The following is a 13918-nucleotide window of genomic DNA, read 5'->3' as shown; positions in this document are numbered from 1 at the left end:
TAGTTGTTTTGGTTAATTTTATGCCCCGCCCACCCCTCTATCGGGATGCCAATTGGTCCGCGTGTCTGTCAATCAATCTGCGTCTCGAAGGTGTTGTCCAGCCGCTTGTGACAGGTGTAATGATGTCGCCAACAATAGGACAGCGGCGGCCGTCAGCTGTGGACCGGCCGCTTTGTTCCGTGTGAGGCATTTTATTTTTTTTTGGTGATGAGTTAAGTTGTGACCGTTACGTTTCTCCCTCCCCACCCACCTCGACAGCTCAGCTGCACCGGACGGCACAGGCAGGACATGACTGGAGCCCGTGGATGTAGCTTAGCAGCCTGCTAGCGAACAGCCGAGAAAAGTAGCCATTGTTTTAGTTGATGGCTAACATGGCAACGAAAGCTAACGCTAGCAGCGTCGGTTGAACGGCTCGAACCGTTGGCAGAAGATACTGGTAAGGCGGATTTAATTGTTTATTACTTGTAAACGCTCATTTCCGCGTTAAAGGGATATGTTTACGCTGCTTATGTGGTCTTTCTCCGCTAACGTCAGCCACTAAAATTGTAATGAAACGACTCCATTCATCCCAGTTGTCAGGCAGCTAGCTCACTCCTTTGATTAGCTCTATGACCCAGCTGGCCTGTGGCTTCTTTTTGTCGTCAACCAACGTTAAATATCACTACATTTGCACATTACGTCGCCTGCATTTCTGACACCATGGTCGTTTTCGAGGACGAGGGACCTGTTAAATCTGTGAATGGGGTAAATCTCAGGCCTTGTCGACAATCACCATCATCACAGGGCTAACAATAAGCAGGACGATTGATTGATTTCAGTTTTTTGGTTTACTAGCTGTGGCTTTGAGTAAAGTCGTTTTTAACCGTTAACAGTCGGTGTGTTTTAACTGCCAGCAGCAGAACAGCAGCTTGTGGGCAAGTATACCCCAAAACATGGGGTCAAATAGAGCTGTAGAGAACTGAATTTCAAACATGGTGGAGCATTATCATTTAAGGTAATATCAAGAAATGTTTACGACTCTAATGCAAGGATGGGAACTATTTCATACATGTACTGTTATTTAATATAACTGGCACAAAACAATCGCAAATAAAATAGATGTGACTCTTATCAGTAAACAAAGCAGCTCAGTAATGATATGCAAGATGAACATATATATTATCTTTATGTCAACTAACTATAAATGATATTTATACTTGTAAACAAATTGTGTAGTCCTATGGTCAATATAATACAGCTATATACAACAATATGAATCACATTTGTCACAAATAGTGCTGAATCAATTACTCCATTTACTGATTACTAAATTAATCGTCCACTATTTTGATAATCGGTTTGAGGCTTTGTTTTGATTATTTAAACACGTTTTCAGATTTGTCAACCTCTTAAATGTTTATATTTTCTGGTTTATTTGCTCCGTCATGACAAAGAAATCATGAAAACTGAATCATTTTGGTTTGTGGACAACGCAGGACATGGTTTGAGAAACACTGATCAGTGTTTTTCCACATTTTCTGGCATTTTGTCGACCGAGCGATTAATAATTCACAGCTTTAACAGCAATATCAGAAAACTCCACTACATATCAGTATAATCTTAATGCACTGAGATGCAACACAAACGATGATGATGTAACCCTAACCCTAAATGCTCATCATATTCTGCTCAGAAAGAAGTTTAAAACTACTCTACGCTGTTGAAAAAAATCAGTTTTTACCTTCATATTTTTGCTATTATTATGGATTTTTGCCATATTGTCCAGCCCTAATCGGACTCTCTCATGTCTCATGCAGATTATGTCATAAGTTGGAGGGGTAGAGTGACACAGGAGGTAATCAGTCAGGCACAGGACACCTCATACCACACATGGGCTTATGTAACACACCTGATCTTGAATTTTGGCCGCAGCCTTAAATGCGGCTCTGAATGTTTCATTAGATGGCTGCACGTGTCTCCTGCCACTGATCCCTGTGCCCTTGTTCTCAAACCGTTGCTCTTCGCTTTTAAGTTTACAAGACAATTTGACTGTTTTTGTTTTAATTACATGCATGAGCGTATATACTTTTTTTACCTGTTGTCCTGTCAGTTGATCATATCTTCATAGTGTTTAAGTGTTTAGTTGACCAAACTTAGCACACAGGGAAATAGCATGGGGTTAATTAAAGTGTTTAAATGATTGGAAATGAATTCCTGACCTGTGAAAAGCACATGCAGTGTATTTAAAACATTTGTGTGCAGGGCTTTGTCATGTTAAACAAATCTGCCCATGTGAAAAGTCAAGTTAATAATGCAATGCTTTGGTTTCTACTTACAGCTGTGGTCATCCTGCAGAATGTGTGACGGCTGTGAGGCCAGTGAGCAGTGCCTGTCCCTCTTTTCCTCGTCTTGGCCTAGTCCACCTTCTCCCTGAATAAGTGTCCACCAGTCTGTGAAGATGACCGACAAGAAGGAGCCACCCTTCTTTAATGACGACAGTCCGGGAGCTTGTCATTATAAGATCCCTCTCTATGACACGATGGAGCTCTTCATAGAGACCCTGACGGGAACCTGCTTTGAGCTGCGCGTGTTGCCCTTTGAGGCTGTCATTTCAGTCAAGGCAAAGATCCAGCGGCTGGAAGGTACAAAGCTCACTGAAGTATAACCTGTGTATTAAGAATGTTCACGAATAGTGAAGCAGAAATAGAATCTCTTAAGTGTTGTACAAAAGAATTCCACTGCCACTACAGATCAATGCAGAAAATGAGCATTTAAAACACACATACATGTCGGGTACAACAGAACACTAAATTATTGTAAAATAAATGTTGTTTATGAACAGGAACACATTTTAAGGTTTTATTTACAACCTTTCTTACTGTTTGTTAGACCATGACCTCCTCCTGAGACTTCCTGAGCAGAGCTTCGATGCAAACAGCTGCTCCCAACATTGTTTTTATGTTTGTGCTGTTGACTTTAAACAGATTTGCATACCTCGGTTGCATAGAGCCTTAACTCACTAATCACTTTGGTCAGTAAGAAGAGCTGAGGGAATAATACGTGTAATCTTAAATTTGAAATCAAAAGATTCATTGTGTAATGGTTAAATGCTCACGATTAAGCAGTGGTTATATGTGGAGATAGTACAGTTGCCTTAACCCATTGTAGACATTGTCGCACTCTGTTCATAGTAAGTGTAGGAATTTACTGAGCCACTTTGTCTCAGGAATTTGTGACGCGCCTCGTCTTAAACATGCAAACATTGTGAGTAATCGGATTATGCACCGACATTAAATTAATCTGCCTTTGAACACATTTACCAGAGAATCTGTGCACTCACATGTTGGCTTGTCTCCCAGATCAGGCACCGGAGGCAAAAACTGTTGAGCAGTTTAATTTTAGGACTGCATTGGATGGGCCTGTGGTGAATTTGATGTTAAAAACACAAACAAAAAACGTGTTTGGTTAAATTTGACATTAGCAGTATTCTACGGTTGCTTTGTTTCATATCATGATGATCTTCCATATTTACATCTGTTTTCAATTTTGGTCAGAAAGGCCTCTCTGTGCTCTGTGTGCGGAGGCACACTGTGTGTGTGTCTGTGATGGAGCATACCACTCTGCAATGAAGGGACCACTGCTCTCCCTCTCTCACCAACACTGGCTCACCTCCAGCATTCACCCACTGTGGGTGCAGAGAGCGTCCTGACTATGAATCTACTCTAGTAGCTCTGGAGAGTCTTTGTATTCAGTCGACTGTCATCTTTCTTACTCAAATCACGTTGTTTTGGTCTCATTTGCACGACGTCAGTTACAGTACAGAGTTGTTCAGGCGTCATCATTTATTTGTCGGTTTTAGCTGAAAGATGAGTTGGTTTTAAAAACATTTAATACATTAATCTAGCTGACAAGACATTATTTTGTGTGATTTGCTGTTTTTTTTTAGCAGTTACATAAGTTTGCCTTTAGGGGGCAGACATGACTCATCTTTATTTGTGTTGAACTGTCTTAGTCTTATTCTCATCTCAACTGTGAGTCAGATTCGTGAAGGTTTTGGTTTTTTTGAGCATGTCCTTGTCATCTTTGTTTGTTTTCTCTCCTGACGTCGCTCTCTCTCTCTCTCTCTCTCTGTGTCTGTAAAGGTATCCCTGTTGCCCAGCAACATCTTATCTGGAACAATCTGGAGCTGGATGATGAGCATTGTCTCCATGACTATGGGTAAATCAATGCCTCCTGACCCTTCCTGTCCTCCAGAGCATTACCACAGAGGCCAATCCCACTCACAAAATGTTTGAGCAATCATCACTCATGTTGAATACACTCTTCAGCACATAAAGAAACAGGAGCATGTGAGCTTTTTAAACGGCTGCCTGCTCTCTGGCAGCTGTTCATTCTGTTCCATTTATTTGAACAAGTTGCAAATGAGACGTGGAGATTGACGAGTCGAGTCATATGGAGATAGTTCCACTTTATTTCCCACATGAACGGCATCTGCTGATATCTTGCTCGGGTTCGCTTGTCACAGTGTAGCACGTCTTTGAAAATTTAGGGGTAGAGTGGGCCGTGGTGAATCTTGTGCACACCATTAAATCATAAGAATCTCAAAGAATCTCAGAGTGAAGTATTTGACAGTATTTTAACATAAATATGGATGTTGCAGACTGTTTCCTCCTTATTCTTTGCTGTTGTGTTCACTGGGGAGTGAATGAGTTGTAATACTACACACTCACTCTCCTGTATTGATCACTTGTGTTTGCAGCATTGCTGAAGGCTGCACTTTAAAGCTGGTCTTAGCCATGAGGGGTGGGCCGATCAACATCAGGAGAGGTAAAGTAACGTGTGCAAACACCGAAGAGCTGCACAGTCACATGATATCTGGGTACTCTGACTGATGACAATCAAACTGTCGCAATTTTCCCAGTAACCATGGAAGATCCGATCAAAGAGGTGGCCGACCTGATGGAGAGCACCAAGGAGGAAGGCTGGGACAAAGGTGCGGCCAACAAGCAGGTCACTTTTGTGGTTTATCGAAAAGGCGACCAGCTCAGCTTCTTCAGAGTGGTCGACAGGGGAGATGGAAGTCTGACTCCGCTGTCGGAGTCTCTGAGGTAAGAATATTCCCATAATATCTGTGTTTTTAACCAAAGTTACAGTGTTGTCTGTCAGGATACTGTAAACCTACACTTAAGGGGAAACGAGAGAGGACCTTGTACGTTGTGTAACAGAATACACAACTTTAAACAGACTTTTGTTTCGGGTTTCTTAGACACACAAATGAGGAACAGAATCAGTCAGAGTAATTATATAATTTTGCAGTCACTGAATGTCATGGACCACTATAGTTGAGGGTTTTTTTTTTCAGCGAATAGCTTTTTAAAAATCAAGATTTTTTTATTTTTTTTGCCTCTGGTGAACCAGCGGTGGTTCAGGGTACAGTGTTTATGCAGAGGAGGAGAATGGAGAGACCTCTGCAGCGGCACAGCAGAGCCTTGAGAACTCCATCACCATGAACAAAATGAAGCTGCTCAAAGCCAAGATGGAGGACATGAACCTCAATAAGAAGGTAGGACACAGAAGGCATCACATTGGTTTTACTCTCTACTGTCTTGAAGGGCAGATAATGCACGACTTGTAGAGTAGAAGAATACTGATGATTCTCAGAGACTAAATGGTTACTGTACAAAGCACTCATTTACAAATGTTATCAAGAGGATGGAACTTTCCGTAGCATTGAACTCTACTTGCACTGTTATGTTTCTATGTTCATAATTGATTGAAACAAGCAGCTTAATTCAAATAACAGGACACACACTGACGAGCAATTTGTAATTTTATAAGATGGGAAAGACGATGAAATTGTCCAATACGTTTTAGGTCTGTGACCTTTTTAAATGGGCTCACGTTCATCGTGTAAATACGTGCTCATAATGCAGGCTGCCATCTTGGTAAGTGCCTATATAAGTAGTACCCCTTAGAATCCTGCAGGGGGTGCACATACGTTTGACCGTGTCAGGTGCGTCTTGTATATGCAAGCCTATAATACTTTAGGGGAACTTCTCTCCAAAGTACCCCCTGCTTTGGTGGAGAGATGGTGTGATATGAATGACACTTATTTAAATTGTTAATAAAGGCATTATAGATTATTTCATGAGAGGATACTGTGGTACGATGTAAATGCCGTGTCTTGTGCTCTCCAGCCGAAGAAGTCTGCATTGGTGAAACCACAGCCCCCCGTCATCCCACATCCCTGCGGCGGTTCGCCGGGATCGTCCAACGCGACGCGGCACCACCATCGCCTCTTTCGCTCGCTCCATCAGCTCAACCAGCCTCAGCAGTTACACGCACAACTACCTCCAATCGCTGACCGTGAAACCATAGACCCCTTCTCACCCTCCACTGCAGCAGGCTCTCTCCACTTGTCCATCCCCCGACAGCCGTCTCCCTCCTTCTCCTCGTCTTCCTGTTATATGCTTCAGGAAGAGGAGCCGTGGGAGACGTGCCCAGCATTCGCAAAAATACGGCCCCCTCCTAAAGTTTCCCGGTTAGACATCGGCAGCACCAGGTTGATGAGGGACTGCGTTTACCCTCAGCTCCCTCCTCTGTGCACCAGGGGGCCACCTGAAGCTATCTTTGACCCAGTTGAACCTGCGGGGGAGGCTGTTGGGCTGGGTTTGTTGGATGAGGCGACTGGGCTTCTGGAGCCAACACAACCTAGAGCTCCTTTTGGGAAACTGCCAGAGCCTCTGAGTCTGGATGTGTCCTCCCAGCCAGATGGAGGTTGTCAGTCCCTCGAAGTTGGCGCTCAGCATCAGTTACCGCTCTCTCCCTCCCCACTCAGTACCTGGACACTTGGGAAAAGTGACACCCTCACCAGCAGAACTGACAGGACACAGCTTAGCACAGCTTTACATATTAGCCCTCCTCCTCCTCCATTACCCACATCCTCCACTAGCAGACTGCTGCCTCAGCCGTTTGATTCCACTCTCTCCTGTTTACAGCCCAGTGTTCAAGCACAAGCCCCTGCACATGTGAAGCCTGGCAACTCGTCTCCGCACACCTCATCCGCTCACCCCCCTCTCCTTTGTAGTGTTAAAGCGGAGACATCTGGCAAGAGGCCAGAGCTAATCTCAAAGAGGGAAGCAAGGAGCATTACTAAGTTGGTCAACCAAGCTTGCAAGCAGCCTCTGGGAACTCGGAGCAACTCTGAGCTTTTGGCTTCTCTCTCCACAAGGGCTACAGACGACCGCAGCAGCAGCAGCAGCAGGGAGGGCCTTGGGGAGAGTCTGGGACTTGCACTGGCAGTTCCCCCCCCTCCTCCTGCTGCTGCTGCTGCCTCAGGACAGGGCAGCCATGCCTCCAGGCTACCATCCATCCCAACCAACAGACTCCTTCAGGATGGATACTCTAGGCATCAAGCTGCAGCCTCTTACATGGTGACCATCTCTTCTGTTAATAATAGTTTTTAATGCCCAATTTAGGCTTTGGGGTATTTGTAGTAAAAGTGTACTCTATAAACTGTACCCTCAAAGGTAGCAGAACTTAAACATGTCTCTTAGCTGTTTATTTTAGTAGAACAGAGTCTTTAAATATAGAAAATGCATGCATTACCACAGCCAGTCATTTCGAATTGAATTTCACAGAGATATCAGTCAGAATATCATTATTGTTGTTGGAAGATGAAGTGGTAAGTTGCTCACTCCAAAAGCATGAAACACTTTGTCTTAGCCTCTTCATTGAAACATTTAAAGGTGCATTATGTAATAAATCTAAAGCAACTGGCCATAAAATCCTCCTAATATGTCACAGAGACTCAGAAATAATGTTCATATAACAAACTGAACTCACCAACAACAGTAGAGACAAAATATTTGCATTAAAAATATATTTTGCAGACTGCAAATCATGTTTATGTTTTGGCATGTGGCGCCACCTACCGCCGTCTACCAATCATTGCAGTCAGTAGAGTCTCAGCTGCCGAGCAAACACGGGTTGCCAGTAACGTCAGAAAATTGAACCTAAAAGACCTTGGTATTTTGAATTTGAATGTAGTAACCGTTTTTGGACATATTTTTACATATGGCGCCTTTAATGAGAATACATTTGTTGGAGTCGATGTAAGATTCAGTTCATGAATACTGTGACATGATTTCAATATGAAATGAACCATGTTTGCAGCATACACTTCATTTATAGGTCCTCTAACTTAGTACTTGTAGAACAACCTTAATGTCAGAAGTCTCAGCTGATGTCAGTGGAAAAACTTTAGTTAAAATTCATTTTAAACAGCCACACATTTGTGTTCAGTCCACCTCTCAGTCTCTGCAAAATTGGAAATAAATGGAGGAGAAACTCATTGAGTTTTCCATTACACTTTATATATCAGGAGCCAGACCTCAGCAGAAAGGTGGCCCTTAGTTGAAGCTGTGTTCGTGTGGCGATGCGGAGAGAAGGTTTGCTATTGGCAGCAATGGATGGGAATTTAGTCTAAAAAAAGAATCAATCTTGTATTCTTCTCTCTTGATACTAAACCATGTCGGTATCTCTAAGTCTTTTCAAAAAGATAGTTTTTCCTCCTCCTTTACCTCCTCACCCTTTTAATATCGAGTTAATTTCTTGTGAAGTGCTGCTCATGAACCTCTTACTTTCAAGCGGTCTTTTTACATCCTGTTTCCTTTTAAGTCTAGAATTCCACAGGTTGTTGTTTTTTTTATCTATCTGCTCTAAAACATTTCATGTCGCTGTTGTTTTTCACAGGCCACGAATGCTCTTGCGTCAACTGGAGGAGTCATGACCTCGTTTGGGAGACTAGGTAAGAGAGAACAAACTGTGAATGTAACCGATGAATGCGCCGCGTGATGAAAGTGTTGCATTGTGGTGGTTTTTGGTTTTGGAAAAACCCTTCCTTTTGAGTTGTGGACTTGTTTACCTACAGGAGTACACTGCGGTGTTAGACATGCCTCGGAGCGTACAGTGCAGTCGGTGTTTGTTATGTGAAAGTGCTGTGTTGTGTATGAGGCTACAACAAAGCCACCACAAGGGTTTTTAAATATTCATTATTTCTACCACTGCTGCAGAGGCAGCACAAACAACAGAAGGCAGCAGCAGCAGCGAGCCCCTGCACACCAACACACTTGTTTATTTATCTCAGCCGCTGATATGCTCCGACTGAATAACGCGTACTAATCAATACGTGAAAGTAATGAGTCAAAACACTTTCCTTTATTGGTGAACATCTGTTTGTCAGCATCAGTTACGTTCCTGACTTTCAGCCTTGTACCTCAGCTTGTTCAGTCCAGTCACTCCTCCACGATGAGATTATCTGTGCTCTTCACACTTTTAAAAGGTCCGTCTATATTTGACCTTTTCTGCTTTAGCTTCACAGAACACCGTCCACTTCACTCTGATGAGAAACGTGGCTGAATGACCGCGTCCTAGGCAGTTGATGTAGTGGTTTGAATACAGAAAGATCAATTTTTGGTCTTAACATACCAGAGTATCTTCTTTTTTAAAAGCCGAAATCGCTTTAATGCGACACATTTGATGTCTCAAACACTAAATATTACTGTTTTAACTCCTTATTTCACAATAATATAATGTAAAAACTGATAAAGATTCCAACAGGGCTGCAAATATTATGGTTTTTTTTCCCTATAATAATTAAAATAAGCTTTATTTTTGGTTTGTGTACAAAAACATTTGAGAACATCAAGTTTTTTGTTCACAGTTTGAGACATTTTTGGACCAAAAACAGAAATAACCAATTATCTTCTAAAATAATCATTAGCTGCAGCTCTAGTTTCCAATTAAATTATTTTCACTCGGGTTTAATTTGAGCTTGGCCTGAGAAATTATAGCGCTGTGATTTTAATTGGTCTGTAATTCAGATGGAAGAATCCCATTCTGCTCCGGGTACACAAGCATTCACAGTGTTTTCATTAAAAACATGGGAACATAAAAAAACAGTCAATAATAGTTTTAAGCTACCTTTACCTGAAGTCGGTACATTCTGTGACATTTAGACATCTATGAAATGAAATGTGTTCACATTCAAAAGATGTCTTCTTCACAGCAGAAATGTGAATACAGTATTTGAGTTTGTATTCTTGTTTTGACGACGAGCTCCGTGTGCCGTCATCACAGAGCAGCCTCTTCTATCCGTGTGTTCCAGTCTCTCCTCGTCTCTCAAACTTATCCAAGACGCCCGTCCTCCGCAGACGCGATTTGTCACACCAAAGCTGAATTATACCGGTTTTCTGCCGACTTGAAAGAGTTTGAAAGAGGGTTCTCCTGTGTTTTGAATCAGACGAGCTTTTATTGAGGTCTGACTGCGGTTGTTTTTACAGAAACGCGCGTTCAATTTCAATCTTTTTCAATGAACCGTTGAAAAAGATTGAAGGAGTTGACAAAGAAACCCTTCATAAGGTAACAAGGATTTTCCCTGTGGGTGCTTGATAATTCATGGTGAAAATGCTTTTTTGCAATAAAATAGAAACATGGAGAGGAAAGAAACTATTCGGTGAAGTGCTTTAATGCTCAAACCCACTGAGTGTCTGGGCCACTCTTGTGTGTGATGATATAACAAGTGTTTTAGCTTCTAACAGCTGCTGGAAATGACTGTTTCTACATCACATACAACATAACTGATTGTGTTTTTTGGAACGTTGAACAGCACAAATGAAAACAAAGGGCTTGAAAAAAGGATTTTAATGATTTCTATTTGATGCACAGACGCCTTGGAATCCTTGAAATGGTTCCCATTTAATCCCCACTGGCTCAAAAATGGTTTCCCTCTTCTTTTAGGCACTCCAACGTACCACCTACCTCCAGTCAAGGCTCCAACAGGCAGCAAGAAGAAGAGCTCCAAGCACTGCTTCCTCTGCGACAAGAAGACCGGCTTAGCCACGAGCTACAAGTGCAGGTACACACACACACACACACACACACACACACACACACACACACACACACACACACACACCAGCTGACTCTCTCTCCATCAGCCTTTGAAAAAAAAGTGGTCAGAGGAGGGGGTGATAGAAAATCCTAGAGGACGCTGGTGTGTTGTAAAAACCAGATTAAATATTCCAAAAACCTTCCCACATGTAGTATCCAGAAGTATCCATCAGTTCTCTCATCCATGTGTGATTTGCAGAATCCTAGCTTTAAAGCGGACCTAGACCGGAAGTTCCAATTAACGCTGTTTTTTAGTGTGTATCTGCGTCATTACCTTGTTTATGAAGCCCTGAAGGTTCTAAACAAACAGTTCAGCCACTGCTGAGAACGCTGTGTTTTATTGTAATCTCGGGCTCAGCGAGATCTCTGAAAAAACCCGGTCCGGTTACGTAAACAGCGTTTCTCCTGAACAGCAGATCCTCCTGCTCCGGGCACTAGTCCGGGCACATCCGGTTGCGTACATTGAACCGCAGAAGAAGAATAACGCCCGTTGTGGAGGTGTTTCACGAGCGACAGTGTCTTCTGACTCTGGGTCAAAGTCATAAAAGGGACTGCGGCGGGGAGTCGTGAAGAAACTATTTTTAAACATTGTTAAAACAATGTTTTGATAATGAGCAGCAGTGCATCCACCGTTCCAGAGGGGGGAGCTGCGCTTCGGCTCGTTTACAGCAACTAGGAGGTTTTTGACCATAAAAACCTGTTAATGTATGCAAGTAGACCTCCATAACTAACATATATGTGCAACAGGACCACTCTAGGTCCGCTTTAAGATGCACATCTACAGTATGTAGTACAGTACTACAGCAGAGTAACACAGTAAAGCCAGATCCAGGCTCAGGTAACAAGAGTAATACAGTAAATACAGAAGAATAGCCAGAAAATGCTGAGTCATGTTTTCCTCTGCACACACACCTGCAACAAAAGAGTAATCTAATCTATGGCTTACTTTAAATTGAATTTGCCGGAGCTCAACATTTATTGAACATGATTTAATTCCAAATGCCTCGGCCTGATTTCAGCCTTTCGTTCCGTCTCTCCTTCTCGCTCGCTTGTTATATTTTGGTAGAGAATCCGGTTTCACGTTTACGGCAAATAGCGACACACAATCTAACAGGAAATGTCAAGGAACGGCCTTAAACTCTGCCGTTTCTATAGGGAAAGGAAATGATGTTTGTCACCGGTGTTATTAAAGAAAGAGAACCGGTTTTAGCGAGTTAGTCTTGTTGTCTCTCGGTGAATCACGCACCTGTGTTCTCCACTCTTTCTGTCACAACTTGTCAAGCTCTCGTCAAAAACCACGTCCATCTGGATCAGTTTTCGTCTCACGGGTTTTTCCAAGACATACGCTTAGCGTCTTTTCACGTCAGGCACTTTAGGAGAGTGAGTTATTAAAGGTTCCAGTGTTGTTAACCCTTTTGTTACCAGACATGCTTCTCATTACCAGAGGTCTCAAAATCAATGTTATGGAGGTCAAAACGTGTCAAATTTACATTTTAGATCAAATATTGTCATGTACGCATCGTATTCTACAGACTGAAGTAATCGTTGACCTCCGCCTCCGTCTGTCTGTCTGTTAGCAACATAACTCGAAAAGTCACGGACGGATTTGGATGACATTTTCAGGAAATGTCCGCAATGGGAGCAGGAACAAGTGATTAAATTTTGGACATGATCCGTAGACGATATCACTATTTTTATCGCTATTTTGTAGGCACTGAGCTGCCTTGGCGGAGGTCTGCGTTCTGAGTGCTTTTCTAGTTTTATATATTATTCAAATGAAAAATTAATTTCCCTCTGATATCGCAATTTCAGTCAAAACAAACACAATTAGATATTTAGTCCAAATTGTTCAGCCCTACCTGACACTTTCTTCTTTATTATTTTATAATAATAAATACATTTTTAATCCTAAATACACTCTTATTTTGACCTACATATTCTTCCACATCAACACAGACACTTTTAATCGATATCGTGATAGGATTTTAAGATAATATTGCACATTCCTACTCAATACAATAGTTGCTTTTGTGACTTGTTTTTTTTTTACTTGTCTGGCCCCCTGCTGGTCACACGTGATGCTCACAGGCCGCCAGGTCATTTGAGTTTGAGATATTTTAGGAAATTCTCGAGAAAAGCAGCTTTTGTGCCGGGACTTTTGCAGAACGAGCGTCCAAGCAGAGAGCAGCTGTCTATCTGCTGTCTACTATCAGCTTCTCAGTGCTGTAATTCCTCAACGGTTTAATAACCGCCAGATGTCGAAAGTGAAAGTTATCTTGGAAGAAGGGGCAGAAAGAACTCACTCGATGAACACTCTGCAGCCATAAAATCAAAATAAATCCAGGCGGCGTCTTCTAACTCAAAGAACAGACACCAGATCAGTCGGTCGCTAACCTTGTGATTGAATAAGTAATGTCATTTCCTCCATGTTGGTGTTTACAAATGACATAAATTAGGGTTTCTCATTTTAAATTTGCTGTGGACGATTTCATCCAAAAAAGATGATAATTTTTGTTGCATTTCGAGCCTCTGTTTGAGGCTTTGAGATGAGATCTTCTTCTAAATCATCTTTTCCCGTCACACTGCGAGTCTGTGAATGTATCTGCGTCTCTTATAGGTGCGGTCACAACTTCTGCGCCGCACACCGCTACGCAGAGACGCACGATTGCACTTACGACTACAAGAGCGCCGGACGGCGACTTCTGCAAGAGACCAACCCTCTCATCAGCGCTCCCAAGCTGCCCAAGATCTAGACTCCGCAAAACCCTCAGCTCTGACCAGGGAGGGAGGGAGGGAGGGAGGGACGACCAAAAGAACTGCAGGATGAGAGTGACACTGAGCAGAGAGGAGGCACTTATTCACCACTGTGCTTTTTTCTTTTTTCTTTTTAAAACATCAGCCAAGTTTGCGCCGAACTGAAATGAAATCTTCTCTAAAGCCAAGTGTGTGAACAAAGGAAGATAAGACTGAACTGGCTCAGATTCTC

At 42.5% G+C, this 13918-nt stretch overlaps 1 protein-coding gene across 1 annotated transcript; it reads left to right on the top strand.

The window, feature by feature from the left end:
• Positions 1-2437: 2437 nt before the first annotated feature.
• zfand4 (zinc finger, AN1-type domain 4) lies at positions 2438-13685 on the top strand (the record flags this gene model as incomplete). Its single annotated transcript, XM_083897955.1, has 9 exons — positions 2438-2621; positions 4122-4197; positions 4739-4806; positions 4901-5087; positions 5398-5542; positions 6177-7412; positions 8734-8788; positions 10780-10897; positions 13550-13685. 9 exons carry the CDS (start codon positions 2438-2440, stop codon positions 13683-13685), a joined length of 2205 nt encoding a protein of 734 aa, XP_083754081.1.
• Positions 13686-13918: the final 233 nt, after the last annotated feature.

Source organism: Microchirus variegatus (assembly GCF_963457635.1).
Source record: "Microchirus variegatus genome assembly, chromosome: 11".
In the NCBI taxonomy this organism is placed as follows: domain Eukaryota; kingdom Metazoa; phylum Chordata; class Actinopteri; order Pleuronectiformes; family Soleidae; genus Microchirus; species Microchirus variegatus.
Note: the sequence above shows the minus strand (reverse complement) of the source record. Positions and strands in the feature narration are given on the sequence as shown.